Source organism: Oryx dammah, unplaced genomic scaffold (genome assembly GCF_014754425.2).
Source record: "Oryx dammah isolate SB20612 unplaced genomic scaffold, SCBI_Odam_1.1 HiC_scaffold_12, whole genome shotgun sequence".
Taxonomy (NCBI): Eukaryota; Metazoa; Chordata; class Mammalia; order Artiodactyla; family Bovidae; genus Oryx; species Oryx dammah.
In genome coordinates this window covers 7,023,756-7,039,835 of record NW_024070196.1, presented here as the reverse complement: position 1 = coordinate 7,039,835, position 16,080 = coordinate 7,023,756, and the positions used below count along the sequence as shown (strand labels likewise).

Here is a 16,080-nt window from a genome sequence, read left to right as displayed (position 1 = left end):
AAAAAACTGCTAGGATTTAAGGTCTTGCACCCAAGACTTTGGAAGGAATATAGAAAGAGAGCTGGGACAAAAATCAAACTGCAGTAAGAGTTACTGAACACCTGAAGACTAACACCTGAATGACGACTCGAGGGCAGCATTCCCCTCCCAAGTACCTAACTCAGACACTATGCAAGAGAGAGCAAAGCACTGGATACCACATGAACAGGTGGCAATTGACAACCAGACTCAAAGACCAAATTTCACCAAAACTTTCTCATACTAACCACTATCTATATACATCTCAAGAGCAGGGAGAGGAAAAAAGTGTTTTAATAGATCTCTCATTCATTCATCCAGACAAATAGCGGCATCCAATTCGTCACACACTACTATGTTTAAGTGGGAAAAGTACTGAAATCCTTGATTTAATTTATTTCATATTACTCAAATTTATTCAGAAAATTACTAAATAATCAACAATACAAAAGCATAATCATTTAAAACATGCCTTACAAAACTTTTTACTTAATCAACAATCCTAAACTTTGCTAAAATGAGATTAAGAACTTTTTTGTTGTAATCACTGGTAACAAACTCACCAGGTGATTCTCCCCCCACATCTGAGGCTTGAGCGGAATCTACTGAAGAAACCACACTAACAGCATTGGGAGGTGTACCTGTAAGTGTGGAGGGTAAAACTGCTGATTTTTTTGTTGCAACGATGACACTTCTGTAATAAAGAAAATAAATATCTTTCAAAATATAGAAGATCACACAATTACATAAACTTCAAAACAGAAAACAGGAAACCCACTTCTTTCTACCATATATCTCTATTTTGATGTACAATTTAGAAAATATTGTCAATAAGAAATCACTTCAATGGTATTCACATTAATTTATTCTTTACTTTTCAGAATCAAGATAATGGTCTATGAAAATATAATAATACATGTTAACATTTAAACTTATATTTACTATATTCTTTAAATTTAAAATCTTTAATTATCCAACTTAAAATATAACCAAAGGTATATACAAAAAGGAAATATGGCATTTGTGTGGAGAAGTAACTTTTTCTTAACCTCAGAAGTGAAGCAGAAAACTCAACAGATTTCTACAAGAATCTTAAAGCACCAGTAAGTTGAAATGATAAAACCTTAGAAATCTTATAAAGTAAGAAAATGCAGACATTAACAATTTTTAAACGTGTACACAGTCAAACTTTTACTTTTCAACCCTCAAAAACTATCTTGTGATAATATTACAAAGAAAAAACAATGCATACACATAAAAGCTAGATATAAAAATATCAACTAATCAAATTTGTTCATCTCTGTAGTATTTAAACACAGGTATTTATGATATACCAATTTCAATTAAAGGGTAATACTTTATGCCAAAATAGTAACTAAAAGACCTTATTAGGCATAACGTAAAAGGCACTTTTAATTGAAGTTAGCTCCATAAACATGCAAAAACCCAGTTAATGAGGTAAAGAGGACAGCTGATATATAATGCACTCCCACAGCAGTGCTTACTTTTAATTACCTGGTGTTAACCATAAGCCTAAAGTCTTCAACATTCAATTTATTTAATCACATCTTTTGTTGACAATATTCTAACTGCAAGCTTCAAGTATTCCCTTAACAGCTTTATTCCATTTTGAAATAAAGTTACTTAGATACTTGATCCCAATAAATGCATTCAGAAGTGAAAATTATGTAATTCCAATACTTTAAAAATACATTTTGTTTGCATTGTTACATCAGAAAGAGATAACACAGAGTGAAATAGGTTCTGTTTTACTTCAGTGCCTATCATGTGACAGCAAACACTGTCGCCAATTAAATCAAGTTCTCTTGCGCAAGGCATGGCGTATTCAATATATTTGGGGGTAGCTGGTGGCACCTCATTATAAGGGTGACTGCCGATGTTAACTATACACTAAAAAATAGAAGCAACAGCCACCTGAGCCCTCAATCCAAAATGCTGTGCTGAAATCATGGTAGCTCATATCACATGAAGACTATTGACTTTAGGGGGAGTGGACGACCCCCTCTCTGCATGTGTGCACGTGTGTGTGTGTGTGTACACGTGTGCTGGTAGTACACTCACAAAACAATACAAAATGTCCTTTGTGCATTACCTGCTACAGGCAAAACTTTACAAGCCTATGGTTTAAGAAAATCTGTAGCTATTTATTTGCTAGCAAGCTATTTTGATGGGAGAGGGGTGAACATGGAGGATTTACTCTGACATTTGTTCACAAAAGAAACAACTAGCAAGAGCTGGTTTACTCATACAAGAGGCAAGTACTGATAGGAGCAACAGAATTTAGTACTTAGGAAAGTGAAACCATTTTTTCTATAGTTGAAATTTAAGCCATAAGCCTACCCTATGTACCGGCAATTCGACTCTTAGAAATTTCCTCACGATTAAGACCATAAAAAATAGATACAATAACATTAAGGAATGCTTTACTGATACCAATCAAAATCTGGAAATAGCCCTGAATCTTTAAGCAGAAAAATGAATTAAAATTTGGTGGTATACATATAGGATGGAATAATAGTAATATAAATAAATTACTGATTGATTAACATAACATGTATGAATCTCAAAAGCATTATGTTAAGTGAAGGAAGCCTTATATGGAAGAACACATACTTTGTATTTCCTTTAAGGATGTAAGGATTTAAGTCCTTCATGAACTTCCTACATGAAGTTCTAGAAAAGGCAAAATTAATCTGTTGTTTAAAAAATATAGAAGAATAATTGCCTGTGAGGGACAGGCACTAGCTAGGAAGGAACATTAAGGAACTTTCAAGACTGAGGACAACTTGACTGGAAACTTAGGTTACACGGGTGTTTAAGTTGTCAAAACTCATAAAACGGCACACTTAAGATTTGTGCCTATCATAGTATGTACATTTTACCTTAAAAAACTGTACTGGTCTCTGGTTAGAGATGTACGTGCCTTAACTGTTTAAGACTGAAGTGATCTTATGCCTGCAACTTACTTTGAAATGCATAAAAAAATAAGACTGATGGATACAGAGATGGTTATATGGAGAACTGTACAATGAAGTAAACAAATAAAGGCTAATTGCAGAATCTCAGTGACAGGTCACTAAATGTTCACTGTACAATGGTTTGAACTTCTCTGCATGTTTAACAAAATGGTGAAAAGATAGCAACAACGAAAAATTTACCACAGATGTCCCATAAAACACAAAATCTCTATTCATCAAAAATGGCACAGTTAGTAACAGATAACGAAAGAACCCGACCTCATTTCTGTTCCTTCAAACAAGTGCCATTAATAATGTTTTCAATCATGAATAACAGCTATAACTTAGTTCAGTAAATATTGTCCAATATCTTTCACACATTCTCATTCCAAACACATCTGAAGTGTGGGTTCCTATACGAATTTACATTTAACTAGCATTCCTTACGGACTTCTGCAGTATGCTCTTATGGTTCTTGAGCTAAGCATGTACATTATCTCACAACTCCAATCCTTTGTACGTGCCATTTCTCTACCAAGATTCCTTCCGCTCAGTCTGTTTGCCAGCAATCTTCCTTCTCACCTTCCAAAACCTTGCCCAAAGGGTAAGTGTCTCCAGACAGCCAAGCCGATGCTCACTATTCTTTGTGTTCACATGATCCAATGATACAAACTTAATAAATACATACAGTACATGACCCTATCATATAAACCTAACAAATCATTAATGAATGCTAAGATTAAGCACTGATAATATTCCAAGAATTACTACTCAATTCACAAAATAATCCTAACATACTTATTACTTTCATTTAAAAAAGTGAAAAAGTAAAGTTCAAAAAGGAAAAGTAATTTGTCAAGGTAGATGGCAGAACTGCCCCACAATTCTTGGTTTATCTAAACAAGGGCCTCTAATTTGAACCAGTTTCTTAAGTTTTATTGAGATATAATTCACCTTCCATAGAATTTATTCATATATAGTATAAAATTAAATGATTTTTAGAATATTCAAAAATTGTACAACCATCACCACAATTACATTAACATTTAAACATAATTCTATATTATAATCTATAAGCAATGAGAATAAAGGCTTCCAAGATTTAAAATTACATATTTAAAATACATATGTACTGCTGCTGCTGCTGCTGCTAAGTCGCTTCAGTCATGTCCGACTCTGTGCGACCCCATAGACGGCTACTAAAATACAAAAACATGTCTGCTCAGAAACAGAAAAACTGAATTCTTTAGCAATTTCCTTAGTACATAATAGAAAAATAGAATTAATCAATTTCCATATTCAATGTTTGTTTCAAATCACCTCTGAGAAAGTAACAATATAATGCTTTAGCTTTGGGCCACATAAAAACAAAGAAAATTCAATCACAAAGATTCACTTAGAAGGACAGTAAGTAGGAGGCAAATTTCATGATATTTTCACTCCCTTTACTGTTTTTATTACTATAAATTATAAATTTTCTGTGTAAAAGACTAACATCTTCAACACAGGGGTATATTTAAGCTACCATACTTATCACGTATAAAAGTGTAAATCTAAACTGTCAGTAATGTTGTTGTTTAATTGCTAAGTCCTGTCCAACTTTTTTGTGACCCCATGGACTGCAGCCACCAGGCTCCTCTGTCCATGGGATTTTCCAGGCAAGAATACTGGAGTCGGTTGCCATTTCCTTCTCCAAGGGATCTTCCCGACCCACAGATCAAATCTGTATCTCCTCCTTGACAAGCAGATTCTTTACCTCTGAGCAAATGGATTAGTAAACGCTGTCTTAAAATTTTAATAAAATGGCATCATTTTCATCCTACAGCTTAAGGTTCTACTTAAAAGAAATTGAAATCCTTGACTGAATTTTTGATATATGTCATCAATTTTAAGAAAAAGCACTTCAAACTTTCTGGCATAAAAAAATCAGAAGACAGATCAGTTCTTTAATTATGCAAGCTGTTTTTCGAAACTTTCAAGTTATAACAAAATATTAAAGTATAAAACTCCACATATTATAGCTTTTTTTCTTTATACTCACCAACTTTAATAATTACTATATGTAAAGCACTATGCTAAGGACATATATGAATTATGTTACTTACATTTACAACAAACTACCACCACCATGAGGGGATTATTTATACTAACAACCCGAGAGGTAAGCACTTCATATTATTAGCCCCATTTTACAAATGAGAAAGAAGTAACTTTCCTAAGCCGCCTCCACAGATAGAAAGTATAAACAATGCTGACTTTTCTTTTTCTTACCTGAACTAGGGAGACTTTTTTGAAGATTTCTTTTATTGAGTAACAACAAAGAGAGAGCAACATTTTCTTCCAGATCACTAAGGTTGAGAAGTTCCATTTCAGAATTGTATCAGTTTGAAATATCATAAACTTTCACAGAAATGCTATTTTCTTTAACATGCAAATAGTTCACTAAAGGAGAAGAGCATTTTAAGCCAAGTACTTTATTCCCTAAGGATCTAGCTGAAAAGCCAGACAAAGCCCTTGAACTTTATCAAGATAAATCCCTGGCATCCACTAATCACCAGAGAGAATCTCTGAATGAGATAAGAGCAGGAATTTTGGCATGGGAATGAACACAAACACCTTGCCATCCACAAAGGCCCACAACCTGGCAGCCTATCAGCAAGGTTCCACTCATGGAGCTGTTACTCTAAACTTTCCAGCTATTGCTTGGAAGTTGATAATTCCTAAGATATGAGGAGAGTTGTGATTTCTGACACAGCATTCCAGAGATAAATACACGATCAGAGGGATGCTTTGAAATTCTCTAAGATACTCCTTTAGTCTAAAGCTGCATGAAAAGTTTTTCAAAAGGTGTCTCTTGCTTTGAAAAGAGAGGGGGAAAACAGAGCAGTTTGCTTGCCATCAGACAATATGTTAAATGCATACCAGACATGTAAGCTCCAAACAGCCTCCTGAAAAATAGTATTGCCAAATTCCCCTTTGTTTTCTATTTTAATAAATCCCTAAAAATGTATTCCCTTTGCAGTTTCCTGAACAAGTTCATAACCTACTCACTGAACGTATCATGAAGGCACAGAAAATTTGTACACTATTTAAAAAGAAATGTCAAAACCCATGAAAATTAGGGAATTTATAAGGAAACAACTCTGATTATATTAGAAATATACATTAAAAGTAAAACCTACCCTCAAGGTTTTCTCATAATTTAATCTAACATTAATACAAATTTAAACAAGTTTATAAATACTGTCAATTTTTTAAAAGCCTAATCATTTATACCTCAAAATATAGTCATTGAAGTTTGTCATATACTTTTTGAGACATATGGAAACATACATATTTTTTTTTAGACCATTAAATTCCAAACTAAATTGTACTCTGCTTTTTCATTTAATAATATATCTTCAACATCATTTTAAATCAATACATAGTGTTGTGCTTTTCTCTCATCAGTGGCTGCGAAGTATTTACCATATATTTACCATATGCATAGGAAACAACGCATGTAACCAGTTCTTCATTTGCAACTCCACGTTTGCATAACACTGCCAAATGACAGGGTAGAGTCCACTGGCTATGGCTTAAATCCCAGCTCCACCACTTATTAGCACAAGAGCTTAAATTGCTTTTTTACATTCCCTATGCCTCAGTTTCTTCATCCATAAAATAAAAGCAAAAACAGTATCTGTCTACCCACCTACCTGTCTATCTAAAACAATGCACTTTAACACTTTCACAGGATAAAAGCTCAATAGGTATTAGCTTAATTATGAAATTCCTCTTACAGGAAGAAAACATTTTGTACTTGCATACATCTGCATAAACTTCTGGAGATATCATTAAGTTTGCATATTTTAAATTTTAATTAACTGCCAATTTTCCCTCAAATAAACTGTACCACGATGCCCTACACAATAGACCCTCATTAACACTAGGCATAATCTTTTAAACTTCTAGATTTCTTCATGCTAAGTGCTACAGATTAATATATATTCAATATCATTTCACACCAATACATATTGTTCTGCTTTTTTTCTGCTTTAATAGTCCTAGAGTATCACATTGTCATACAGGAAACTGAGACTCAGGGGGATGAGGTAATTTGTCCAAATCCACTAACAACTAATTGAGCCAGAACTCACACACAGCTGTGTCTGATTTCCAGAATCAATATATAATTCCTATAAGCCTAATTTTTAAAAAAATTAAGAAAGGAATAAAAGGAAAAAAAAATCTGACTCCAGCAACCACTGTATCTATAACAACACATCATACATATACCAATATGCTATTTACCTGGAACTTAGACTCTATGTCTTATCATTCTAGGACACTTGATCTAAACTTTAGACAGAGGGAGAAGGAACAAGATGACAGAGGATGATGGCAAAAAGATTTTCCAATAAAATTATATATTCCCAGTGTTCAGCGCACCTTAATTATATAAATAATTTTAACCATCTTGGATGTCTAACGTGCCAACAAGTCTGAAGTAGGAAATCAAGAGATAAGATGAAATACAGAGAAGGCACAGTGAAATAAACAACCAGAAAGTAGGAAATTACGATGAAAATATGTCAAAAGAAAACAGAAGCCAACTGGAAGGAAATCCCACTGGACAAATAAGAGACAATTTCAGTATCAAGATAAACAACAACATAACAGTATAACTCATTCTATAAAACAGGAAACCATAAGGCCATATATTGAATGTATTGAATTCATTTGATGAGGATAACACTTTCATAGTACCTCTTCCCAAGGAGTACCTTAACAGTGGAGAAACCCAGAAAATCCCATTTTAATAAATGATCTGAATGAATATCATCAGTAAGAAGATAAAACTGTGTGCCACTTGTTAGAACACAACAGGAAGAAACAGGGCCACTTCTGTGATACTACTCCCAAAGACGCTTTAAACTGAATCGAATCTCGAGGAAACGTTAACAAACTAAACTGAGGGACATTCTACAAAACAGCTGGACTCTCATCTTCTAAAGGGTCAAGGCTATTAAATTCAAGCAAAGAATAAGGAACTATTCTTCCAAAATGAAGAACAGAGAGATACAACAAAATACAGTACACAATTCTGAATTCAATCCTTCTACTAAAAAGAGCATTACTGAGAAAATCAATGAAACTTGAAATGGGTTTGAAGATGTGCAGGTATGATATCAATCTTAATTTCCTTATTGTGATGAATTTACTGTGGATATGCAGAAAAAACACAATAAACTATTCAAAAAGGATGGCGTATTGTACCAATTTCCCCTCAACAGGTTTAGGAAAAGTAAAATTTCTTCTAATTGGCAACTTTTCTATAAGGGTAGAGCTTGTTTCATATAAAAATTTTGACCTTTGAAAAAGAATTCAATAACTCATATATATGTCTTACAGATAGAATTTCAGAAAATTTACTATAAATTTAATATAAAGAAAAATCTCAAGGAAATTAGCCAAAGGTTTCTTAGGACAACAGAACCTACAAAGTCAGGAATCTACCGTCAGCTCTCTCAAGCTGTCAAGACTGAACACTTAGATGAACTCCTAAGTCTGCCAGAATTCACAGATTCCCACTTTTTCCACAAAGGCTGGCACATACTGACAGCAGGGGAGTGAAAGGTAACCATCTGGAAGAATAAGTGATTTTAAGTTCCAACAAACAAAGAAGAAAATTATTTAATATGCAACCTGCTCTATACAGTCAGCAAAAACAAAACCAGGAGCTGACTGTGGCTCAGATCATGAACTCCTTATTACCAAATTCAGACTTAAATTGAAGAAAGTAGGGAAAACCACTAGACCATTCAGGTCTGACCTAAATCAAATCCCTTATGTTTATACAGCAGAAGTGAGAAACAGATTTAAGGCACTAGATCTGATAGTCAGAATGCCTGATGAGCTATGGTCAGAGGTTGTGACATCATACAGGACACAGGGATCAAGACCATCCCCACGGAAAAGAAATGCAAAACAGCAAAATGGCTGTCTGGAGAGGCCTTACAAATTGCTGCGAAAAGAAGAGAAGCAAAAGCAAAGGAGAAAAGGAAAGATAAAAGCATCTGAATGCAGAGTTCCAAAGAATAGCAAGAAGAGATAAGAAAGCCTTCCTCAGCGATCAATGCAAAGAAATAGAGGAAAACAACAGAATGGGAAAGACTAGAGATCTCTTCAAGGACATTAGAGATACCAAGGGAACACTTCATGCAAAGATGGGCTCGATAAAGGACAGAAATAGTATGGACCTAACAGAAGCAGAAGATATTAAGAAGAGGTGGCAAGAATACACGGAAGAACTGTACAACAAAGAGATCTTCATGACCAAGATAATCACGATAGTGTGATCCCTCACCTAGAGCCAGACATCCTGGAATGTAAAGTCAAGTAGGCCTTAGAAAGCATCACTATAAACAAAGCTAGTGGAGGTGATGGAATTCCAGTTGAGCTCTTTGAAATCCTGAAAGATGATGCTGTGAAAGTGCTGCACTCAATATGCCAGCAAATTTGGAAAAAGTCAGCAGTGGCCACAGGACTGGAAAAGGTCAGTTTTCATTCCAATCCCAAAGAAAGGCAATGCCAAAGAATCCTCAAACTACCACACAGTTGCACTCATCTCACATGCTAGTAAAGTAATGCTCAAAATTCTCCAAGCCAGGCTTCAGCAATATGTGAACTATAAACTTCCAGATGTTCAAGCTGGTTTTAGAAAAGGCAGAGGAACCAGAAATCAAATTGCCAACATCCACTGGATCATGGAAAAAGCAAGAGAGTTCCAGGAAAACATCTATTTCTGCTTTATTGACTATGCCAAAGCCTTTGACTGTGTGGATCACAATAAACTGTGGAAAATTCTTCAAGAGATGGGAATACCAGACCACGTGACCCGCCTCTTGAGAAATCTGTATGCAGGCCAGGAAGCAACAGTTAGAACTGGACGTGAAAAGGAGTACGTCAAGGCTTATTTAAATTCTATGCAGAGTACATCATGAGAAACACTGGACTGGAAGAAGCACAAGCTGGAATCAAGATTGCCAGGAGAAATAACAATAACCTCAGATATGCAGATGACACCACCCTTATGGCAGGAAGTGAAGAGGAACTAAAGAGCCTCTTGATGAAAGTGAAAGAGGAGAGTGAAAGAGTTGGCTTAAAGCTCAACATTCAGAAAGCTAAGATCATGGCATCCGGTCCCATCACTTCATGGCAAATAGATGGGGAAACAGTGAAACCATGTCAGACTTTGTTTTTCTGCCTCCAAAATCACTGCAGACGGTGACTGCAGCCATGAAATAAAAAGATGCTTACTCCTTGGAAGGAAAGTTATGACCAACCTAGATAGCATATTAAAAAGCAGAGACATTACTTTGTCAACCAAGATCTGTCTAGTCAAGGCTATGGTTTTTCTAGTGGTCATGTATGGATGCGAGAGTTGGATTGTGAAGAAAGCTGAGCGCCGAAGAATTGATGCTTTTGAACTGTGGTGTTGGAGAAGACTCTTGAGAGTCCCTTGGACTGCAAGGAGATCCAACCAGTCCATTCTAAAGGAGATCAGTCCTGGATGTTCATTGGAAGGACTGATGCTGAAGCTGAACCTCCAATACTTTAGTCACCTGATGCGAAGAGTTGACTCATTGGAAAAGACTGATGCTGGGAGGGATTGGGGGCAGGAGAAGGGGACAAAAGAGGATGAGATGGCTGGATGGCATCACCAACTCGATGGACATAAGTTTGAATGAACTCTGGGGAGCTGGTGATGGACAGGGAGGCCTGGCGTGCTGCGATTCACGGGGTCGCAAAGAATCAGACATGACTGAGTGACTGAACTGAACCGAATGTAATATTAACATTATTCTTAAACAATCTTCATGATTATGTTGACAATAGCATTGAAACATGTATATTATCATATGTGAAACAGATCAACAGTCCAAGTTCGATGCATGAGACAGGGTGCTCAGGGCCAGGACAAGGGATGACCCAGAGGGGTGGGACGGGGAAGGAATTGGGAAGGGGGTTCAGGATGGGGTACACATGTACATCCATGGCTGATTCGTGTCAATGTATGGCAAAAACCACTACAATATCGTAATTAGCCTCCAATTAAAATAAATAAATTTAATTTTTAAAAAATGAAATGATATACAAACCTGTCAACAAAATATCATAATTTTAAAAACTAGATTAAAACATCCCTTTTTAATGCTGAAGCTACAAAATTTAGCAAAGTTAAATTCCTGCTTAAACTCCATTATAATGCATGTATTTATAAGATGCTAAAACAAAAGACTATTTATAGTACCTGTCAAAAGATCTGAACTGCACAGGTTGTTCAGCAGAGAGATCACCAAGAGCCCCAAGGCAAGCTGGTGGCAGAAGGGCAGGATCCACAGTGACTCCATCTGCTGGTATGTTTACTAAGCTTCGGAGAATGTCCTTCACGTTGACATTTTTTGAAACTGGAACTGACGGTGCAGCCTTGCTATCCAATTCATTCCCTCCGTCACTTTTGGTTTCCTGAGATTTACTGACTTCTGAAGAAAGAGTGCACAGCGCCTCATTGATGGCATCGGGGCCTGCATTGATGCTCGGAGGCGCTCCAGGAGCAGCCACGTCCTCACAGCTGCCTAGCCCAGGAGCTGTTTCTCCCCCAATGCCTGAGTCCCTCCTTGGAGCAGGTGATATGCTTCCAGATTCTTCCACAGATGCTGGAGTTACTGGGCTCGATGCTGCTGGTGAGTCTTCTACATCTTGCCCAGAAAAAGAAGAAAAGTAAAAATTAAAAAAATTTACAAATAATTTTAAAAAGGTACATTCACTCCTAATTGTTTTAGATTAGGAAACTTACAGCATGTTTTAAAAGGCTAAAACAAATTAATCTATCAAATGTACTGAGTAAATATACACATAATGAAATAGTTTAATAAAATAATAATAATAAATAAGGTTAACAAAGTATCTGAGAAAACCCCAAACTGAATATGACATACCAATGGGTAGCAACACAAGATTGAAAGCCATTGGTCTATAAGAAAAAGTCCAAAATCCTTAGGGTATACTCAAGGTTCTTCAAAAATATAAGTCTGCTAGGATGTAAACTTCATCAGGGTAGTTAATTTGTCTTCATTGACACTTCATCTCCAGCACCAGTGACAATGCCTGGGCCTACAACAATGTCTGGCAAGTAGTAGGTCCACCAATAAGTATTTTTCAGATGACTATTCATCTCCAACTTTATCTCCTGCTACTCATGCCATAATACATATACAACACAAAATTGCTTACAATCTGCTGAATGGGCTTCTGTGCCTTATACACTGGCATTTCTTCAGGTAATAGTCCCAAGACCTCTACCTCAGACATAGGTTCTACTAGAAAACATGTTACGAACCTTATATGGATGAATGATTCACTGACCTTTAAAATATAATTCCACAAGGAACATCACCTTTTCTATTTGATTTTCATTCCCTCCGATCACGTATTGATTCCATTTTCAACAAAAATGTTCCATCTTGCTAAATCCAATGAGCAATTCTCGACCTAACAGCTCTTGACATAACAGCTGCTGCTGCTGCTAAGTCACTTCAATCATGTCCAACTCTGTGCGACCCCATAGACGGCAGCCCACCATGCTCCCCCGTCCCTGGGATTCTCCAGGCAAGAACAGCAGCAGCAACTGCTTATTCCTTCCAGGCTGGTAACACTCTTCCAGCTTTTCACATGCCTTACTGTGATTCCTTCTTTACTTCCTTCACTTCTCTTTCTCCCTTATTTCTTAACTTGGAGGAATTTAGTACTCAGTTCTTAATCCTTTTACTTTTTCTACCAACATTTATATCGTTAATGGTCTCATTCACTCTCCAAGTATTAAATATCACTATTTCAATCATTCAATCAAATTTAGATTGTTGTATGTAACTGCCTACTCTGTATTTTTTTTAATATATCTAAAACACATTGTAAACACAACATATCGAAAATTAAATTTTTTTTTGAAAATTAAATTTCTTATCCTTGCCTATGTTTCACCTTCAGTATATCCAACTGTACATTATAATTATTCTTGACTACCTTCCATATTTCACATACGCACACCTAATATTTTTAAATACTGCTTTCTCACCATCAGAATCTATCCAAAATCTCACTGCTTCTCACTAGCCCTACAGTTACCACCCAGGTCAATACCCAAATCACCTCTTGCCGAGATTATTGCAATATACTCCTAACTGGTTATGTTAGACTGTTACATTAATGGATCTACAGGCCATGCCTCCTGGTATTCATCCCCTTGAGCAGTTCTTGAGTATGGGCTGCGCCTGACTTCAGTTCAGTTCAGTTGTTCAGTCATGTGCGACTCTTTGTGACCCCATAGACTGCAGCACGCCAGGCCTCCCTGTCCATCTCCAACTCCCGGAGTTTACTCAAACTCATGTCCATTGAATTGGCCATCGAACCATCTCATCTTCTGTCATCCCCTTCTCCTCCTGCCTTCAATCTTTCCCATAATCAGGGTCTTCTCCAATGAGTCAGTTCTTCGCATCAGGTGGCCAAAGTATTGAAGCTTCAGCTTCAACATCAGTCCTTCCAATGAATATTCCAAAATCTAAATATATATGAATGTTCAGGACTGATTTCCTTTAGGATAGACTGGCTGGATCTCCTTGCAGTCCAAGGGACTCTCAAGAGTCTTCTCCAACACCACAGTTCAAAAGCATCAATTCTTCGGCACTCAGCTTTCTTTATAGTCCAATTCTCACATCCTTACCTGACCTCTGGAAAAACCATAGCCTTGAGCAGATGAAGCTTTGTTGGCAAGGTAATGTCTCTGCTTTTTAATAAGCTGTCTAGGTTGGTCATAACTTTTCTTCCAAGGAGTAAGTGTCTTTTAATTTCATGGCTGCAGTCACCATCTGCAGTGATTTTGGAACCGAAGGAAATAAAGTCTACCACTGTTTCCATTGTTTCCCCACCTATTTGCCATGAAGTAATAGGACCAGATACTATGATCTTAGCTTGCTGAATACTGAGATTTAAGCCAACTTATTCACTCTCCTCTTTCACTTTCATCAAGAGGCTCTTTAGTTCTTCTTCACTTTCTGCCATAAGGGTGGTATCATCTGCATGTTTGAGATTATTGATATTTCTCCTGGCAATCTTGATTGCAGCTTGTGCTTCATCCAGTCCAGCATTTCTCATGATGTTCTCTCCATATAAGTTAAATAAGCAGGGTAGCAATATACAGCCTTGATGTACTCCTTTCCCTATTTGGAACCAGTCTGTTGTTCCGCATCCAGTTCTAACTGTTGCTTCTTGACCTGCATACAGATCTCTCAGGAGTCAGGTCAGGTGGTCTGGTATTAACATCTCTTGAAGAATTTTCCACAGGGCCTGACATACTTACACTCATGTGGCAGAAGTGACAATGGGCCAGTTCAGTACCCAATCTTTAAGAAGATCTAACAGTTTGTGCATTCTCAGAATCCCTGAACATCTCTGAAAGCAGTCTGGCTACCTTGCTGGTAAGATCATGCAGAGAGACCTCCATATAGGAGATAAAGGACCTCCAAACTAATGGAGTAAAACAAAGGAATTTAGCTGAAAACAAGTAGCAAGGTCCCCCACACACAACCCCAGTCTAGTCATTTTAGTCCGTCAGCCCTAGATCTTGGAGCTATTCTAGCTGAGGCACTAGATAAATGAGTAGAAAAATTATCTCAGACTTTCCAACCCCAGAAACATCATTTGGAGCAGGAATTCTTACCACTGTGCCTTATCTGAACCAAAGTCACGGAATCAGGATAACAAAACTAAAATAGCTGGGAGTTTTCACTTTGAGGTAATCTGTAACACAGTGGTCCATAACTGAAACTCTGCTTTTTCTTGCCCTACAGGATGTAATCTTAACAGAATTCCACGTTCTACTTTTTAATAACATACATCAATTCTAACTCCTGTACTCAAAGCCCTCCAAAAATTTCCCATACTCCTTAGAGTGAAAATTCACACTCCCTTTCTCCTGGTTATTCCTGATTTATTTCCCCAATTTTTATTGTCTTAAGGCTTAACATCTTCTAAAATACTATGCAATTTGTTTTATTATATATACCCATTTTCTACTTATTCTCCTGGAATACAAGCTCCATGAAGGCAAATTTTTTGTTTCTGCTCATCAGTAATAAACAGGTACCTAAGGGTACCAAATGAATACTGATTGGATAGGTAAATCTCCTCTGTTGGGTAGGAGCTACTTCTATAACGACATTAGCTGCTTCTCTATACATCTATAACTGGCAGCTAATTTTATATATAACTCCAATTATTACACTTATTTGTTAACAAATATGTCTTATAAGAGAATATAAGTTATTCTTCACAACAAATGCTGAGTTAAAAACATTTAATACTTTATTCGTAAACCGTAACATTTTCTCAGTTATTTTTTAATTAGATGGCTCACTTAAAACAGAAATCACGTCTCAGTTGCAATTAACTACAGGGTCTTTAAAACACTTCGTTATTAATAAAAAATAATTGCATGTTCTCATTAATGTATACATAAACAGATTTAAATTCCAGGATGAATATTTTAACTGCCGTAAGTAGGTAATGTTTTACTTGAATTTTGGATGCCAGATAATAAAATGCAGAAACTTACCAGGGAGTGACAAATTTCCACATTCACTACCAGTTTCTCTAGACTGGCTATGCCTTTCATTCTGGGGTTCCAAAATGTCTCTGTACTTTGAGACCATAAGAACAGAGATAAAGTATACAACTGCCAAGGCTAAAAACTGTGCTTGTTTGCTATCCTCCTGGGGAGAAAATAAGAGGAGTTAATCATGCCACTACTAAGTAACACGTTTGAATCTTATTTTACAAGACAACATTCAAATACAGAACATATTCACAAATCTTTTGAAATACACAGAAAATAGTAATGAATTCACCTGAGCAAAGACTGAACAAAGACTCTTAAAAAAATGCCTGTATATGTTAGGTTTTATGCTTGTGAAACAGGAGAGAGATGCTGGCTCTTTTTTGTACATTAAGTAACTCAATCTGAAGAGATATGTCCTAATATACT

The 16,080-nt window shown here is 36.4% G+C and overlaps 1 protein-coding gene across 5 annotated transcripts in view; it reads right to left on the bottom strand.

Moving 5' to 3' along the window:
• Nucleotides 1-16,080, bottom strand: part of LRBA (LPS responsive beige-like anchor protein) — a 748,625-nt gene that overhangs the window by 548,674 nt on the left and 183,871 nt on the right. For 3 of the 5 annotated variants that reach the window (XM_040251453.1, XM_040251452.1, XM_040251455.1), the window contains exons 29-31: nt 15,652-15,808; nt 11,293-11,740; nt 582-712 (exon numbers count right to left, since the gene is read on the bottom strand). In XM_040251453.1, coding sequence (XP_040107387.1) covers nt 582-712; nt 11,293-11,740; nt 15,652-15,808 — 736 coding nt within the window. The remainder of the gene's footprint in view (nt 1-581; nt 713-11,292; nt 11,741-15,651; nt 15,809-16,080) is intronic. The other 2 variants (XM_040251454.1, XM_040251456.1) reach the window with 1 other exon arrangement.